The sequence below is a fragment of the Engystomops pustulosus genome, chromosome 8 (assembly GCF_040894005.1).
Source record: "Engystomops pustulosus chromosome 8, aEngPut4.maternal, whole genome shotgun sequence".
NCBI classification, from domain to species: Eukaryota; Metazoa; Chordata; class Amphibia; order Anura; family Leptodactylidae; genus Engystomops; species Engystomops pustulosus.
Window position 1 is genome coordinate 116,139,776 of NC_092418.1, and position 19,767 is coordinate 116,159,542.

The window sequence follows — 19,767 nt, forward strand, 5'->3', positions numbered from 1 at the left end:
GTGATGACAGCCGTACTAGACATAGTATAATACAGCACCAGGATATCATACAGTGATAGCAGCCATACTAGACATAGTATAATACAGCACCAGGATATCATACAGTGATGGCAGCCGTACTAGACATAGTATAATACAGCACCAGGATATCATACAGTGATGGCAGCCGTACTAGACATAGTATAATACAGCACCAGGATATCATACAGTGATGGCAGCCGTACTAGACATAGTATAATACAGCACCAGGATATCATACAGTGATGGCAGCCGTACTAGACATAGTATAATACAGCACCAGGATATCATACAGTGATGGCAGCCGTACTAGACATAGTATAATACAGCACCAAGATATCATACAGTGATGGCAGCCATACTAGACATAGTATAATACAGCACCAGGATATCATACAGTGATGGCAGCCGCACTAGACATAGTATAATACAGCACCAGGATATCATACAGTGATGGCAGCCGTACTAGACATAGTATAATACAGCACCAGGATATCATACAGTGATAGCAGCCGTACTAGACATAGTATAATACAGCACCAGGATATCATACAGTGATGGCAGCCATACTAGACATAGTATAATACAGCACCAGGATATCATACAGTGATGGCAGCCATACTAGACATAGTATAATACAGCACCAGGATATCATACAGTGATGGCAGCCGTACTAGACATAGTATAATACAGCACCTGGATATCATACAGTGATGGCAGCCATACTAGACATAGTATAATACAGCACCAGGATATCATACAGTGATGGCAGCCATACTAGACATAGTATAATACAGCACCAGGATATCATACAGTGATGGCAGCCATACTAGACATAGTATAATACAGCACCAGGATATCATACAGTGATGGCAGCCGCACTAGACATAGTATAATACAGCACCAGGATATCATACAGTGATGGCAGCCGCACTAGACATAGTATAATACAGCACCAGGATATCAGACAGTGATGGCAGCCGTACTAGACATAGTATAATACAGCACCAGGATATCATACAGTGATGGCAGCCGTACTAGACATAGTATAATACAGCACCAGGATATCATACAGTGATGGCAGCCATACTAGACATAGTATAATACAGCACCAGGATATCATACAGTGATGGCAGCCGTACTAGACATAGTATAATACAGCACCAGGATATCATACAGTGATGGCAGCCGTACTAGACATAGTATAATACAGCACCAGGATATCATACAGTGATGGCAGCCGTACTAGACATAGTATAATACAGCACCAGGATATCATACAGTGATGGCAGCCGTACTAGACATAGTATAATACAGCACCAGGATATCATACAGTGATGGCAGCCGTACTAGACATAGTATAATACAGCACCAGGATATCATACAGTGATGGCAGCCGTACTAGACATAGTATAATACAGCACCAGGATATCATACAGTGATGGCAGCCATACTAGACATAGTATAATACAGCACCAGGATATCATACAGTGATGGCAGCCATACTAGACATAGTATAATACAGCACCAGGATATCATACAGTGATGGCAGCCGTACTAGACATAGTATAATACAGCACCAGGATATCATACAGTGATGGCAGCCGTACTAGACATAGTATAATACAGCACCAGGATATCATACAGTGATGACAGCCGTACTAGACATAGTATAATACAGCACCAGGATATCATACAGTGATGGCAGCCGTACTAGACATAGTATAATACAGCACCAGGATATCATACAGTGATGGCAGCCATACTAGACATAGTATAATACAGCACCAGGATATCATACAGTGATGGCAGCCGTACTAGACATAGTATAATACAGCACCAGGATATCATACAGTGATGGCAGCCGTACTAGACATAGTATAATACAGCACCAGGATATCATACAGTGATGGCAGCCATACTAGACATAGTATAATACAGCACCAGGATGTCATACAGTGATGGCAGCCGTACTAGACATAGTATAATACAGCACCAGGATGTCATACAGTGATGGCAGCCGTACTAGACATAGTATAATACAGCACCAGGATATCATACAGTGATGGCAGCCATACTAGACATAGTATAATACAGCACCAGGATATCATACAGTGATGGCAGCCATACTAGACATAGTATAATACAGCACCAGGATATCATACAGTGATGGCAGCCATACTAGACATAGTATAATACAGCACCAGGATATCATACAGTGATGGCAGCCATACTAGACATAGTATAATACAGCACCAGGATATCATACAGTGATGGCAGCCGTACTAGACATAGTATAATACAGCACCAGGATATCATACAGTGATGGCAGCCGTACTAGACATAGTATAATACAGCACCAGGATATCATACAGTGATGGCAGCCGTACTAGACATAGTATAATACAGCACCAGGATATCATACAGTGATGGCAGCCGTACTAGACATAGTATAATACAGCACCAGGAGATCATACAGTGATGACAGCCGTACTAGACATAGTATAATACAGCACCAGGATATCATACAGTGATGGCAGCCGTACTAGACATAGTATAATACAGCACCAGTATATCATACAGTGATGACAGCCGTACTAGACATAGTATAATACAGCACCAGGATATCATACAGTGATGGCAGCCATACTAGACATAGTATAATACAGCACCAGGATATCATACAGTGATGGCAGCCATACTAGACATAGTATAATACAGCACCAGGATATCATACAGTGATGGCAGCCATACTAGACATAGTATAATACAGCACCAGGATATCATACAGTGATGGCAGCCGTACTAGACATAGTATAATACAGCACCAGGATATCATACAGTGATGGCAGCCATACTAGACATAGTATAATACAGCACCAGGATATCATACAGTGATGGCAGCCGTACTAGACATAGTATAATACAGCACCAGGATATCATACAGTGATGGCAGCCATACTAGACATAGTATAATACAGCACCAGGATATCATACAGTGATGACAGCCATACTAGACATAGTATAATACAGCACCAGGATATCATACAGTGATGGCAGCCGTACTAGACATAGTATAATACAGCACCAGGATATCATACAGTGATGGCAGCCGTACTAGACATAGTATAATACAGCACCAGGATATCATACAGTGATGGCAGCCGTACTAGACATAGTATAATACAGCACCAGGATATCATACAGTGATGGCAGCCGCACTAGACATAGTATAATACAGCACCAGGATATCATACAGTGATGACAGCCGTACTAGACATAGTATAATACAGCACCAGGATATCATACAGTGATGGCAGCCATACTAGACATAGTATAATACAGCACCAGGATATCATACAGTGATGGCAGCCATACTAGGCATAGTATAATACAGCACCAGGATATCATACAGTGATGGCAGCCATACTAGACATAGTATAATACAGCACCAGGATATCATACAGTGATGGCAGCCGCACTAGACATAGTATAATACAGCACCAGGATATCATACAGTGATGGCAGCCGTACTAGACATAGTATAATACAGCACCAGGATATCATACAGTGATGGCAGCCGTACTAGACATAGTATAATACAGCACCAGGATATCATACAGTGATGGCAGCCATACTAGACATAGTATAATACAGCACCAGGATATCATACAGTGATGGCAGCCATACTAGACATAGTATAATACAGCACCAGGATATCATACAGTGATGGCAGCCGTACTAGACATAGTATAATACAGCACCAGGATATCATACAGTGATGGCAGCCGTACTAGACATAGTATAATACAGCACCAGGATATCATACAGTGATGGCAGCCGTACTAGACATAGTATAATACAGCACCAGGATATCATACAGTGATGGCAGCCGTACTAGACATAGTATAATACAGCACCAGGATATCATACAGTGATGGCAGCCGTACTAGACATAGTATAATACAGCACCAGGATATCATACAGTGATGGCAGCCGTACTAGACATAGTATAATACAGCACCAGGATATCATACAGTGATAGCAGCCGTACTAGACATAGTATAATACAGCACCAGGATATCATACAGTGATGGCAGCCGTACTAGACATAGTATAATACAGCACCAGGATATCATACAGTGATGGCAGCCGTACTAGACATAGTATAATACAGCACCAGGAGATCATACAGGGATGGCAGCCATACTAGACATAGTATAATACAGCACCAGGATATCATACAGTGATGGCAGCCATACTAGACATAGTATAATACAGCACCAGGATATCATACAGTGATGGCAGCCGTACTAGACATAGTATAATACAGCACCAGGATATCATACAGTGATGGCAGCCGTACTAGACATAGTATAATACAGCACCAGGATATCATACAGTGATGGCAGCCGTACTAGACATAGTATAATACAGCACCTGGATATCATACAGTGATGGCAGCCGTACTAGACATAGTATAATACAGCACCAGGATATCATACAGTGATGGCAGCCGTACTAGACATAGTATAATACAGCACCAGGATATCATACAGTGATGGCAGCCATACTAGACATAGTATAATACAGCACCAGGATATCATACAGTGATGGCAGCCGTACTAGACATAGTATAATACAGCACCAGGATATCATACAGTGATGGCAGCCGTACTAGACATAGTATAATACAGCACCAGGATATCATACAGTGATGGCAGCCGTACTAGACATAGTATAATACAGCACCAGGATATCATACAGTGATGGCAGCCGTACTAGACATAGTATAATACAGCACCAGGATATCATACAGTGATGGCAGCCGTACTAGACATAGTATAATACAGCACCAGGATATCATACAGTGATGGCAGCCGTACTAGACATAGTATAATACAGCACCAGGATATCATACAGTGATGGCAGCCGTACTAGACATAGTATAATACAGCATCAGTTCCAAGATATAATTGAGGGATGATAGGATAGTAGAATACAGTATGAGCACCAGACAGGATATCATACCTGAACAGCAGCTATACTGAACATAGGATGCAACATATAATACATTTATATGTGATGATGAAATATTATATAATACCACCATACATTTTACTTGTTTTGCCTAAAAGGAACCCAATTGAAATCATTAATCTATACTGTACAGCATATATGTGCTGGAGCGTGCTATGAAATATTACACATATATAATGTATAGGGTTCTCACATACGTGTTCTTCCTTTCACTGCAGCAAGGCTGCCTATATCCGCTCCATAGACTGAAGCACAATGTCTTGTCATACTACCCTCATACACTGATACACTGTGATATACTGCACCCAAATAAAAGGGCCATTCATTCTCAGTAGGTGATGGTCCGAGGGTCTTACAGTGCACCTGGACACCTACATCACATCTTAGCTGTATACATTATTATATAGCACTACTGACTCCTCGCCCGTGACCCTGAAAAACCTCACATCTCATCGGCTGCACAGGAAGGATCAATAGATTTTTCATCTTCAGTTCTAAAATGGGAATTTATTGTTGCTTATAAAAATATCCCAGATAAATGCTGGATGTAGAGGAGCAAAGACCCCAAAAATCCCCTGTAAATATCAGGTCCCCTATCCGAGAATAGAGAGACGTAAGGAGGAGCCCGGAATCTCCTATAGTCACTGTAATCTCCGATCTTGGAAGGGTGCTCCAGATGGATGATTATTGGGGCTGGTTTTGTGCTCCATGAGGCTTTCCTTGAAGCAGGGGACCCAAACGGGCCAGTACAAAACTGGTGAAGTGTTCTGGGAAACGCCACAACATCGCACAATCTCAGACCTGTCCTGTGCGGCTGTGATAAGGATTTGACCTCAGGCCGATCATGGGATCTGTGTACAGGCTCGGTTTTTTAGGTTTGTTCTTAAGTTTAATTTGTATGTACGTTGGAACTGACATATTTTATAATTGTATCTCCAAGTTTTTTGGGTTTTTTTTGTCCCAGTGATTATTGGATTTTCAACATTTTTTTGCTGTCAAGTAAAGCCAGCAGGGAGGTCCGTCTGTAACTAGGCGGTGTCTGTAATTCGGGTGTCCTTAAGATGGGGATCGCCCTTACTGATATGGCTAAAAAGGTTGCGGCAGTTGTGACAACATCTTTCATTATTAGCCTGGAACCAAATACGACCAAACGTAATCTATAACCTGTATAGACACCAAAGTGTTGTCTGGGGACTTCATAGATTTAAAGGAAATTTACCATGAAAATCCATGATAAAACAGGGGTGCTCACTCATAGATCCGGGCACCGTAACTGTGATAATATTATATTTGTTATCCATGACCTCCTTTCTTCTTAAAAAACAATTTTTAAAATTATATTAATTAGCAACAAATGGCTCTGGGGGCGTTACCAGAGCCCCTCTGTTCTGTAGATTCACAGGCTCTTACACAGTCTTACCCACTATTCTGCTCTGTCAGCACTTCCCCCTTCCCTCTCCTGCTATAATCTCACACAGTGGGAGGGGAAAGAGCTCCTGTACAGTGTAACAGCATGTGAATCTGCAGCGCAGAAGGGCACAGGTGTCACCCAGAGCCCATTAGCAAAATTTTAAAAAGTTAATAATAGGAGGCCATGGATAACAAATATAAGAAGATTTCCGCAGTCACGGTGCCTGGATCTATCATACTTGAATTTGATGGTAGATTTCCTTTATGGTTGTGTGTCGACTGTATAGATATCAAACTCTGGTCTGGAGTGTGTTTAGATTTTAGCATTTGGTCTGGTTACTAGACTGGTCTGGTGTCTGAAGACAGTGTATAAATAAATATATATTATTGTGTGGTGTTCTCATATGGAGTGGGTTTCTTCCGGGTCCTCCGGTTTCCTCCCACACTCCAAAACATACTGGTAGAGTGATTGGTTTGTGAGCCCCATTGGGCACAGGGACTGATCTGGCAAGTTGTGTGCAGCGCTGCGTAATCTGTGTGCGCTATATAAAGGAATTATTATTTTATTCTTTCAAGCTGAAATGTTTTTTGGATCTTTGGGTCTCGTATTGTTAGGGGTTCTGAATTAACATTATCTGGGCTGGGGGTTGAATAAATTAACAGTTGGTCTCAGGTTTCTAAATTTATTTCATTTGAGGTCTCATTTAATTTGAGAGTCTGGTCTGGTGACTAATTAATTCAGACACCTAGAATTGGCCCTGTAAGTATTTGAAAATCTTGCATAGAATGGGGAGAGTATGTAACTATGTCTATAGCAGGGACTAAACCAGGACCCTGTTATGGTGCACGGTTTTAACCCTTAACACGACTCTTGAACTAAGTACTAACTGTGCAATTCCTCTGCACTGTGGAATCTTGTACACGTTCTAACCAACCAGCTGCTCACTCCAAGGGCCCCTGTAAGTAGTAATGTATATATGGTAGTAATGATAATATTGTGTAATGTGGTAGTAATGCCCCTGTGCTGGCCCAAAACAACTTCAAAGATGCTACAAATGCCTTTAATTCACTAGGTGAACCCTGAAAATAATCCAAACCTACAATTTCCCAAACCGCTGTTCCAAAATCCCGCTCCATCTTTGGCTAAGTTTAGCCGCAGTGTTCCTGTCCGCTGCTGAATGACTTAAGATGTTTACGGAGGAAAAGCAAATTAAAGGATGGCTTCTATGTCAAGTAATAATCCAGAGACGTCAGTGCAGGGCAGAGTCCTGAACAAACAAGATGATGGGGTGAAATGTGGGGAACTCGCATAAGATCCCCAAACCATGAATCTGGATACCCTGGACTGAATGTAGCAGGACTGTAAAATATGGATTTATATTCCAGGATCGAAGCTTCTCCGAGTACCTCACACTGCTGTGCTCTTTGCTCTCTGCATTGAACTACTCCACAGTTTCTTCCTTTTTTAAGGTGTAGTAGGCTGCTGGTTTTATACTACAGCAGTTACTCAGAGCAAAGGTTAGTGTTGTCCATTGCAGAAAGCACAGAGCACAGCAGTGTGAGCGCCAGTGCACATGGAGAAGCTACATTCCCGTAATATAAAACCCAAATATCACAGTCCTGCTGCTACTAACATACACAATGGTATGGTTACACATCTATCTACATCACTATCTATATGGTCCCACCGGCTTCTATCTACAGTGTTAGATTAAGCTTTGTTACAATGTATCGACGTGGATGAAATGCTAAAACTGCGACTGTTCAGCAGTATCTTGGCTGTGTACTAGCGTAGCAAACCCTCAGCTACAGTGTACATTTCTCTAGCCTTTGGATGTACAGGCGGTCCCCTACTTAAGAACACTTACAGATGACCCCTAGTTACAAACGGACCTCTGGATGTTGGTAATTTCCTGTACTTTAGCCTACAATAATCAGCTATAACAGTAATCACAGGTATCTATAAATACGATTTATTGTCAATCCTGGTTCTTATGACAACCCAACATTTTAAAAATCCAATAGTCATACAGACCCAAAATTTTTTGCCTTGGAGCTACAATTATAAAGTATACAGTTGCGACTTACATACAAAATCAACTTACGAACAAACCTGCAGATCTGATCTTGTATGTAACCCGTGGACTGTCTATATATGGAAAAGTGGGGGGGTTTTATTCGCTAACAGCAAGCAGAGATCTTGAAAATGGTGAGAAACGTCTATTATGATGTTGCAGATTGCTTCTTTCTACAATGATTAGACTGTAACAACACAAAACTGGAAAATCCCTTTAAATGCGTAGAGGAAGCATGACATTATGGTGCAGCTGCTGCCCATACAATAAGTCACGTATTAAGTGTATATTATACAGAGTCCAGTCACACACGAGGGTCAGGCCTCCTGATATACATGCCGGACAGCAGACAGAACATAGTGCTAAAGAACATGTCAAAGTCCGGTCTGCGAGTAATCAGGAACCTCCCCTTTTATTGACTTACCTACCCCCCCCCCCCCTTCACCAAATTACCTCTGGAGTATAAAGAGTAGCTCTGCAAATGTCCTCCAGTCACAGCCAAAGCTGCCACAATATAGAGCAATGTATTGTGGGAACTGAGCTGTGCACAATGATACAAACGGATCGGTCACGTTTCGGACAACAGTATTCTGTATTTGCATTTAGATTGGGATGTGACCGGAGTAAACAATTACACCGCAATTTTAAGTGCAGGTAAATTTGAAACAAAGTTTATGAAAGGGCAAATATTAATTTATTGGACCAGAGTAGAGCAAATTCCACAGTAAGTGACAAGGAGCCCGTATGGCGGTATAACACCATGGCTACACAACAAACACACATCCAGCGACACACAGAGCCATAAACTCAGCTGTGAACTGTGTGTTATTCACCCTGGCGCTACATGGCCGGGATAGCATGAAAATATTATCCAGTGGGCACATGCGCATTAGTCAGTGACTACGGTATTATAGGCTTGAGGGTCTGGAGGATGCCAAATGCATTGATTTATGGGCGTTAAGCAGGAATTAGGGCATTAGACCCTGTATTGCTGCATTGCTGTTATCTTAGCACGATATGACGGTTTTATCGGGGCACAGCATAGCACTGTTATTTTGGCACCATATAGTGGTACAGTATAGCACTGTTATTGAGGGGTTGTATCACACTAGGGCATATATCATGGGAATTTTTTGAAAATTGGGGAATAAATCATGGGAATTGTTTGACAATTAGGGAACATTTACAATGTTCTGCGGATACTACAGGGCGGGATTTGGGTAGTGAATGGCGGTATTATTTTATTTTTACTATGAATGGTGTAATACATTTGGCACAATGTATGGTAATATCATTCGCATTCTGTACGGAGTATTGTTAACGCACAGTATGGTGAGCTTAGATGAGGACGATATGGAAGTATTAATAGGTAACATTATTATGTTAGCTTTGAGAACTTTATCGAAATGTTAAGAGGGCACAGAATGGCGACACTATTGACAAACTATATGTCACCTTATTTGGGCAGAGCATGGAGTGAATACTCAAACATAGTATGGTGCCACTATTTGCACACCTTATATAGTTATTAGGGCACGGTGTGGCAGCATTATTTACACCGCTATGTTACTTTAACTATCTATGGAGTAATTATTGGAGCACATGATGGCAGAATTATTACATGACTGTATAACACTTTAATTCAACACTGTTTAGAGTCATTAATTAGGGCACAGTGTTTATTTGGGTGCCATGGAGTTACTACAAGATATGGTGCATTTACTTATGTACTGCGAGTTTCTCTTCTTTTTTGGACACTGTGTAGAGTAATCATTAGAGCACAGTATAGCCACATTATATAAGGACATGGCAGTTTCTTTTAACAATGTACAGTATACGTTACAATAGAGTACAGTTTGGTGCCATTATATTTGTGAAATTCCCTGTTTTTGTTACACTGTGTGGAGTTTTTTTTAGGGCATGGTATGGTGGCATTATTCAGAATTCCTGTTTTTTGAACACACAGTATGGAGGAATTATTTGGGTACAGTTATTTATTCAGACTGTGAAAGTTTTATTTTATTTCGCCTTTCAAAACCTTTCTCTGACAAAGTCCCAAAAAGCAGAACAAAAAAGTTGATATTAAAAGTTGGATTAAAGCGGCGTTCCCACAAATGACATTGACTGCCTATCCATATGTAGAGAGGGCACTGCCACACGTTGCAAACTAATGGCGATTAGGAAGTGTATTCCGTTGTATCTGCTCCTGGGAAAGCTGGGTAACAGCCAGTATGGGAACAATTACTGCACACATATCTGATCCATCCTTTCTAAGCTCCAGAGTGGCAAAGTCTCACACAGGATTGTAGGAAAGTTGGGTGACAAGCCCTGCAGAAGGGTACTGGTGGCTTTTTTTCTGTTGTTGCCATACAATGGCATGATGGAATTTCTAGTGCGCCTGTCAGAATTTGACAGTTTGCGTTGTGTCGCTCTTTGCCGATGTGATGCGAGAAGAGGCTGCACTTGTGAATTTTACAGAGTCAAAAAAAAATATTTCACATACCTCCGCCAGTATAAGCCCCCTCCAACATACACACACCTCACGACGAGAGCAGGACACGCACAGCGCTGCCGCTCCCTGGATTTTTCTGCAGCAACAAAACATTAAAAAAATGTATCACTACTATCCGTCCAATGGGAGTGATTGTTCCTTCTCCAGCCATTGCTCCTCTAATTAGGGGAATTCCTCTCCCTGTTACATTTCCTTTTGTCAAGACATCTGCACAGAGATCCAGTGTTCTCCTTAACATCCAGGAACAGTGTCCCCATATACTCCCTTCCCATTATTCCCTCTATATTGTAGCATTGCTCCTCCTAAGTAATAGTCCACATCCGGGAAAGCAGAGTGACAACTTCTAGGAGCATCGTGATTACTTCAGTACAAGGTTGTTACCTCTGAGAGACGGCACACAGACTTTTCTACTGTACCGGAGCAGTGATGTGAGGCTAGAACTGGACAGGTTACAGGAAAGCTGAGGGATCCTTTTAGTGGGATCCAGGCTTTATAAAGGAATTTTTTTGTTAATATAGGACTTAAACACTCTTTAAAACTGTAACAATTCTATTTGAACACTGTATCCAACTTAGGGTATCCAAAATCTACTGTTTCTCGTTGGAAAGGTTATCAGAGATGTAACTGTACAGGATAAGTAATGTCATGTATGTACACAGTGACTGCACCAGCAGCAGAATAGTGAGTGCAGCTCTGGGGTATAATACAGGATGTAACTCAGGATCAGTACAGGATAAGTAATGTCATGTATGTACACAGTGACTGCACCAGCAGCAGAATAGTGAGTGCAGCTCTGGAGTATATTACAGGATGTAACTCAGGATCAGTACAGGATAAGTAATGTCATGTATGTACACAGTGACTGCACCAGCAGCAGAATAGTGAGTGCAGCTCTGGGGTATAATACAGGATGTAACTCAGGATCAGTACAGGATAAGTAATGTCATGTATGTACACAGTGACTGCACCAGCACAGAATAGTGAGTGCAGCTCTGGGGTATAATACAGGATGTAACTCAGGATCAGTACAGGATAAGTAATGTCATGTATGTACACAGTGACTGCACCAGCAGCAGAATAGTGAGTGCAGCTCTGGGGTATAATACAGGATGTAACTCAGGATCAGTACAGGATAAGTAATGTCATGTATGTACACAGTGACTGCACCAGCAGCAGAATAGTGAGTGCAGCTCTGGAGTATAATACAGGATGTAACTCAGGATCAGTACAGGATAAGTAATGTCATGTATGTACACAGTGACTGCACCAGCAGCAGAATAGTGAGTGCAGCTCTGGAGTATAACACAGGATGTAACTCAGGATCAGTACAGGATAAGTAATGTCATGTATGTACACAGTGACTGCACCAGCAGCAGAATAGTGAGTGCAGCTCTGGAGTATAATACAGGATGTAACTCAGGATCAGTACAGGGTAAGTAATGTCATGTATGTACACAGTGACTGCACCAGCAGCAGAATAGTGAGTGCAGCTCTGGGGTATAATACAGGATGTAACTCAGGATCAGTACAGGATAAGTAATGTCATGTATGTACACAGTGACTGCACCAGCAGCAGAATAGTGAGTGCAGCTCTGGGGTATAATACAGGATGTAACTCAGGATCAGTACAGGATAAGTAATGTCATGTATGTACACAGTGACTGCACCAGCAGCAGAATAGTGAGTGCAGCTCTGGGGTATAATACAGGATGTAACTCAGGATCAGTACAGGATAAGTAATGTCATGTATGTACAGTGACTGCACCAGCAGCAGAATAGTGAGTGCAGCTCTGGAGTATACTACAGGATGTAACTCAGGATCAGTACAGGATAAGTAATGTCATGTATGTACACAGTGACTGCACCAGCAGCAGAATAGTGAGTGCAGCTCTGGGGTATAATACAGGATGTAACTCAGGATCAGTACAGGATAAGTAATGTCATGTATGTACACAGTGACTGCACCAGCAGCAGAATAGTGAGTGCAGCTCTGGAGTATAACACAGGATGTAACTCAGGATCAGTACAGGATAAGTAATGTTATGTATGTACACAGTGACTGCACCACCAGCAGAATAGTGAGTGCAGCTCTGGAGTATAATGCAGGACGAAACCCCGGATCAGTACAGGATAAGTAATGTCATGTATGTACACAGTGACTGCACCAGCAGCAGAATAGTGAGTCCAGCTCTGGAGTATAATACAGGATGTAACTCAGGATCAGTACAGGATAAGTAATGTCATGTATGTACACAGTGACTGCTCCATCAACAGAATAGTGAGTGCAGCTCTGGGGTATAATACAGGATTTAACTCAGGATCAGTACAGGATAAGTAATGTCATGTATGTACACAGTGACTGCACCAGCAGCAGAATAGTGAGTGCAGCTTTGGAGTATAATACAGGATGTAACTCAGGATCAGTACAGGATAAGTAATGTCATGTATGTACCCAGTGACTGCACCAGCAGCAGAATAGTGAGTGCAGCTCTGGGGTATAATACAGGATGTAACTCAGGATCAGTACAGGATAAGTAATGTCATGTATGTACACAGTGACTGCACCAGCAGCAGAATAGTGAGTGCAGCTCTGGGGTATAATACAGGATGTAACTCAGGATCAGTACAGGATAAGTAATGTCATGTATGTACACAGTGACTGCACCAGCAGCAGAATAGTGAGTGCAGCTCTGGAGTATAACACAGGATGTAACTCAGGACCAGTACAGGATAAGTAATGTTATGTATGTACACAGTGACTGCACCACCAGCAGAATAGTGAGTGCAGCTCTGGAGTATAATACAGGACGAAACCCCGGATCAGTACAGGATAAGTAATGTCATGTATGTACACAGTGACTGCACCAGCAGCAGAATAGTGAGTGCAGCTCTGGAGTATAATACAGGATGTAACTCAGGATCAGTACAGGATAAGTAATGTCATGTATGTACACAGTGACTGCTCCATCAACAGAATAGTGAGTGCAGCTCTGGGGTATAATACAGGATTTAACTCAGGATCAGTACAGGATAAGTAATGTCATGTATGTACACAGTGACTGCACCAGCAGCAGAATAGTGAGTGCAGCTTTGGAGTATAATACAGGATGTAACTCAGGATCAGTACAGGATAAGTAATGTCATGTATGTACCCAGTGACTGCACCAGCAGCAGAATAGTGAGTGCAGCTCTGGAGTATAATACAGGATGTAACTCAGGATCAGTACAGGATAAGTAATGTCATGTATGTACACAGTGACTGCACCAGCAGCAGAATAGTGAGTGCAGCTCTGGAGTATAATACAGGATGTAACTCAGGATCAGTACAGGATCAGTAATGTCATGTATGTACAGTGACTGCACCAGCAGCAGAATAGTGAGTGCAGCTCTGGAGTATAATACTGGATGTAACTCAGGATCAGTACAGGATAAGTAATGTCATGTATGTAAACAGTGACTGCTCCAGCAGCAGAATAGTGAGTGCAGCTCTGGGGTATAATACAGGATGTAACTCAGGATCAGTACAGGATAAGTAATGTCATGTATGTACACAGTGACTGCACCAGCAGCAGAATAGTGAGTGCAGCTCTGGAGTATAATACAGGATGTAACTCAGGATCAGTACAGGATAAGTAATGTCATGTATGTACACAGTGACTGCACCAGCAGCAGAATAGTGAGTGCAGCTCTGGAGTATAATACAGGATGTAACTCAGGATCAGTACAGGATAAGTAATGTATTACTAACTCAATGTTTTATGTTGAGTACGTCTATATAAGAACTATGAAATTAAATACAGGAAAATCCCTGTTATTCGTGGACTTTCAGCTGGAGGACACTTTATGAGAACACTTGTGATGGTAGAAGAGGACATTCCACAGGAACAGATTTATAACTGCAGATAAGAAGCCATATAGTTAAAAATGTAACCTGAAGATCAGAAAGAAGCCGAGCCTGTACAGTAGTCAGTTCTAGATCATTAACCACTGCAGCATAAAGTTACCGCCTGACCGCCCTATATTCTTATATATATATATATTATATACATATATATACAGCAATATTAATCAAAATAGAACACAATTCATCATTCTGTTGTCAGTAAGTACACAATGTATTTCCATAATGGTCAGAGCTAATCCATACACAGAACACCAATTCCCCAGGCAGGAATATTGCTGAAATCCTGTCTGCCTGTGGGCACCACTAGGGGGAGCTCATGTGCACACTGCACATAGTTTATTGCCTCACCCCATGTACCATGTTCTGCTATAGTTCATCATACAGAGTGGAGGTCACTGGTTATTTAAGGGGGTTGTCCATGTTTAAGAGGCATCCCAGTGCTCTAACCATAAGATAAGGGTTAACTATATGAGTGATATGATCTAAAAAATGGACCCGTGGGGGTCTTGATTTTTCCTCTCTATTCATTTTAGAGAAAGCAATGTACAGCCTCCCAGTACACACAGACAGTCCATGCAGTGCCTACACTCCATTTGGATGAAAATGGGATCCCCATTCGCATATTTATTGGGCCATCACCCCCTAAATCCCCCCAAAGCTTTTCCCCAGCATGCTTTACACTGCACCACTGCTTCTGTGTTTAAGTTGAGCAGAAAGTAATTCCAATTCCAAAGTAATTTCCTTTACACCTGATCCAAGTGAGAACAAGAAGCAGGAGGACAATGAGACCCATGAAGCGCAGATGTCTTCTCTAACCATCATAAATCTGACAAGATCTAGAGATCAAGTATAAAAACATCTAGTCCTGAGTCACAGCACAGACAGATATACAGAGATTGAACACAACGTAGACTATGGCAGGAGCATGGCTTCCACCTCCTGAGCCAACACCTTCCGTAATGCAGATGTGCTGGGACACTTACAGTAGTTATCTGTCAAACATCAGCCCCAAATGATGAACAGTCACAGCACAGTTTTATGTAAAGCATATAACCCCCAACATCCTCAGCTGTGCTTTCTGTGGTAATTGCAGTAAACTACCTGACTACACACTTAGCTGTAATATTAGTATCTGTATCATAAATATAACACCCATCCCCTCCTTCACCCTAAAGTACCATACTCAGCCCATCATGGGGGTCTACAGTGACCAAAGATCATTCTGATCATGTCAGAGAAAGGGTCTGACTCTTATGTGTTTAATGTTTATGTAAAAATGTAGCTGCGTATATCCTTACAGAGGTTTAGGAAGCTGAGATATGGGGAGCTGTTTGCAAAGTTCCATGAATGGATTTTCTTGCCCTAGAACCAGAGCCCATTTGGGGGGGTTTAGGAAGCTGAGATACGTGGAGCTGATAACCAGGTTCTATAGATGGAATCCATGCCCAATACCTCAGCATGTACTGTAAGGACCCTGACATAGATCCCCCCCCCCCCATATCTCAACCTCCTCAGCACCCCACTGAGTGATGCACTGGATCTTAAAGTTAAACCTGTTTGTAGAGAGTTCCTATCCCCTGTGCATGTCACCTCCCTGTTGTTGCTCTCTGGTCAACCTGTTGGTGATTTACAACCAGAGCAAAGTCCATGTGACAAGTAGAATCCAGGGACAATTTGTGACTATTTTCAGGCTTTTCCTGTTAAGTTCTGGTTCTAGTCACAATATGACCAGTGAATCCACCAGCACAATAGTTATTGCCTGTTCATTATTTAAGTGATATCATATATATAACCTAACAAGATTAGCCAGACAAATATCCCCTCTTGCACTCGAGCTAAGAAACAGCAGTCCCATGTAAAGCAATTACATCTAGTGATATAGGGGCAAATAACATAACCATTACACGCACGGAGACACATCAAAAGCAGTGAAGCTGCAGTAGTGACCTCATCACAGTGGTCTTCTGCTGGTGGGAAACTACAACTCCCAGCAGGACTCTTCAATTTCTATGGGTTGAAGATGTAAATCTACATTAGGTTGTGACCTATGTCATTAAAACTACTACTCCCAGAATAGTATGTAATGGCATACTGGGAGTTGTAGTTTCCAAATAGCTGCAGAGTCACACAGGTTAAAGATTACTACCATAAGATGAAAGCATGCTGATATTTCTAGTCCCCCAGGTAGTCCATGTTATGATATGGGCTGATCACAATAGCTTTACATTGCTGACATCACTTTATACACATCTGCAATTAAATCCCAAAATAACCACTAAAGCCACTAAAACCATCATCATATATGAAGACTGAGATTCCCACCTAGCAATTACTGACTGCAGCAACCAATGGAAACTACTGTCTACAGCTAGAACCATCCGAGGCTCTGGACCTGCAGCAGGTTGTTACAATGTATCTGCCTCCACATTCCATGAGTGCGGAAACTCTCCTCTACTATGGACTCACCCCGTCTCCTCTCATTACTATGCCCAGCCTCAGTAGCCTTCCTGTGCCCTTTTACCTGGGTCAGATCTACTGTCACCCTCACTTCTACTGCACTTTCTATGAAATTTCCCAAATGGATCTGCTGCTAGTTAAGACATGTGACCTGAGCCCACCCATACATGTGCCATACTTATTACTTACTAGTACCCCCATTCATGTGTCACCCTCCACTGTCTCCTGAATCCTCATGCACACCTTTAGAAATGCCCCTTCACCTCTCTGATCCATGTCATATACATTAATGTTCACCTATTTTCATTACCAATCTCAGCCAGTTAGATGTCACAAATACCTGTGCCAATCTCAGCCAACTGTTAGATGTCACCATTACCTGTGCCAATCTCAGCCGACTGTTAGATGTCACCATTACCTGTGCCAATCTCAGCCTGTAAGATGTCACCATTGCCTGTGCCAATCTCAGCCAACTGTTAGATGTCACCATTACCTGTGCCAATCTCAGCCTGTAAGATGTCACCATTGCCTGTGCCAATCTCAACCTGTTAGATGTCACCATTAACTGTGCCAATCTCAACCATCTTTTAGATGTCACCATTAACTGGGCCAATCTCAGGCAGTTAGATGTCACCATTAACTGTGCCAATCTCAGCCAGTTAATGTCACCATTACATGTGCCAATCTCAGGCAGTTAGATGTCACCATTAACTGTGCCAATCTCAGCCAGTTAGATGTCACCATTACCTGTGCCAATCTCAGCCAGTTAGATGTCACCATTACCTGTGCCAATCTCAGCCAGTTAGATGTCACCATTACCTGTGCCAATCTCAGACCCTTATTTCCTGGCCACTCTCACCTGTACCAGTTCCAGACCTTTATGCATTCTTCAAGCAGCCGTGTCCCTTGCCCCCACACCTGTTCCAGCCCTTGCCCCCACACTTGTGCCAGCCCTTGCCCCTCACCTGTGTCATGAGCCTGTCTGCCCCCGTGTTCTCCTCGTCCTTGAAGATAATGTCCGCGTTGTAGTTGGGGGTGAGCTCCTTGAAGCGCTCCGAGTTGCGGGCGATCTTGCCCTCGTACCTCCCGCTGGCCCCCAGCGTCTTCTCGGGCACATTGGGGATGAACTGGTGGTAGGAGAGTGGGGTGATCTTGGTAGGTCTTCGCCTCCTGCCCACCACCCTGCCCGGCCCACAGCCGCGCACCCCCGGGCACAGGAGCAGCGCAGCGCCGCAGAGCAGCAGCACGATCAGGGGGGGCAGCTGCATGGGGCGTCCGGGATCACGGGTGCTCCATCCAGCCTGGCACCTCCTGCTGCACCAGTGTCTGCGCTGCTCCAGGGACTGTGTGTAGCGCTCTGCCCGGGCTCCGCTGCCTGTGTGTAGCGCTCTGCCCGGGCTCCGCCGCCTGTGTGTAGCGCTCCGCACTCTGCGCCCGTAATAAATAGTTCAGGCGGTTTGTTTTGGCACCTGGATCACACGAGGAGGAGGAGGGGGAGCTGCTCTTATACCGGGGTCTGCGGAGCTCACACTTACTCTCACGCCCACTGCTGCCTCTCACCCGTCACCTAGAATAGTCAATGCGCCCGCCCGGGTCACCTCTGCATCATCATCATTTAACACATGGGATGTCACTGAGCTGTCACCCAGTGCTCAGACTGTGTAGCACAGGCACTAGCTCTGAGATACTATGCCACTGATCCGGAGAACCTGGAGCTGGGACCGACTCCTGGATACTATGCCATTAATGATGGGCACCTGGGGCAGGCACTAGCTCTGAGATACTATGCCACTGATCCGGAGCACCTGGAGCTGGGACCGACTCCTGGATACTATGCCATTAATGGTGGGCACCTGGGGCAGGCACCAGCTCTGAGATACTATGCCACTGATCCGGAGAACCTGGAGCTGGGACCGACTCTGGGATACTATGCCATTAATGGTGGGCACCTGGTGCAGGCACTAGCTGTGAGACTTAAGCCACTGATCCGAAGAACCTGGAGCTGGGGACAACTCAGAGATACTATGCCACTGATGATGGGCACATAGGGCAAGAATCAGCTCTAAGATACTATACCACTAATGGGGGACACCTGAGACAGGCACCAGCTCTGAAATACTATACCACTAATAGGTGTTACCTGGGGAAGGCATTTGCTCTGGGAAACTATACCACTAACGGAGGATACTGGGGCAGGCACCAGAGGCTGTGACCAGTGCTGAGATACAATACCACTGGGGGGCAACTGGGGCAGGGACCAACTCTGAGATACTATGCCACTAATTGGGGACACCTGGGGCATACACCAGCTCTGAGATACAATACCACTAACGGGACCGGCTCTGCGATAG

General features: G+C 43.3%; 1 protein-coding gene across 3 annotated transcripts in view; it reads right to left on the reverse strand.

Moving 5' to 3' along the window:
- IHH (Indian hedgehog signaling molecule) overlaps positions 1-19,014 on the reverse strand; it is a 77,068-nt gene extending 58,054 nt beyond the window's left edge. The window contains exon 1 of one of the 3 annotated variants that reach the window (XM_072122332.1): positions 18,382-19,014. In XM_072122332.1, coding sequence (XP_071978433.1) covers positions 18,382-18,684 — 303 coding nt within the window. In that variant the 5' untranslated portion in view covers positions 18,685-19,014. Of the gene's footprint in view, positions 1-11,046; positions 11,363-18,381 lie in introns of those variants that run through there. The other 2 variants (XM_072122333.1, XM_072122334.1) reach the window with 2 other exon arrangements.
- Positions 19,015-19,767: the final 753 nt, after the last annotated feature.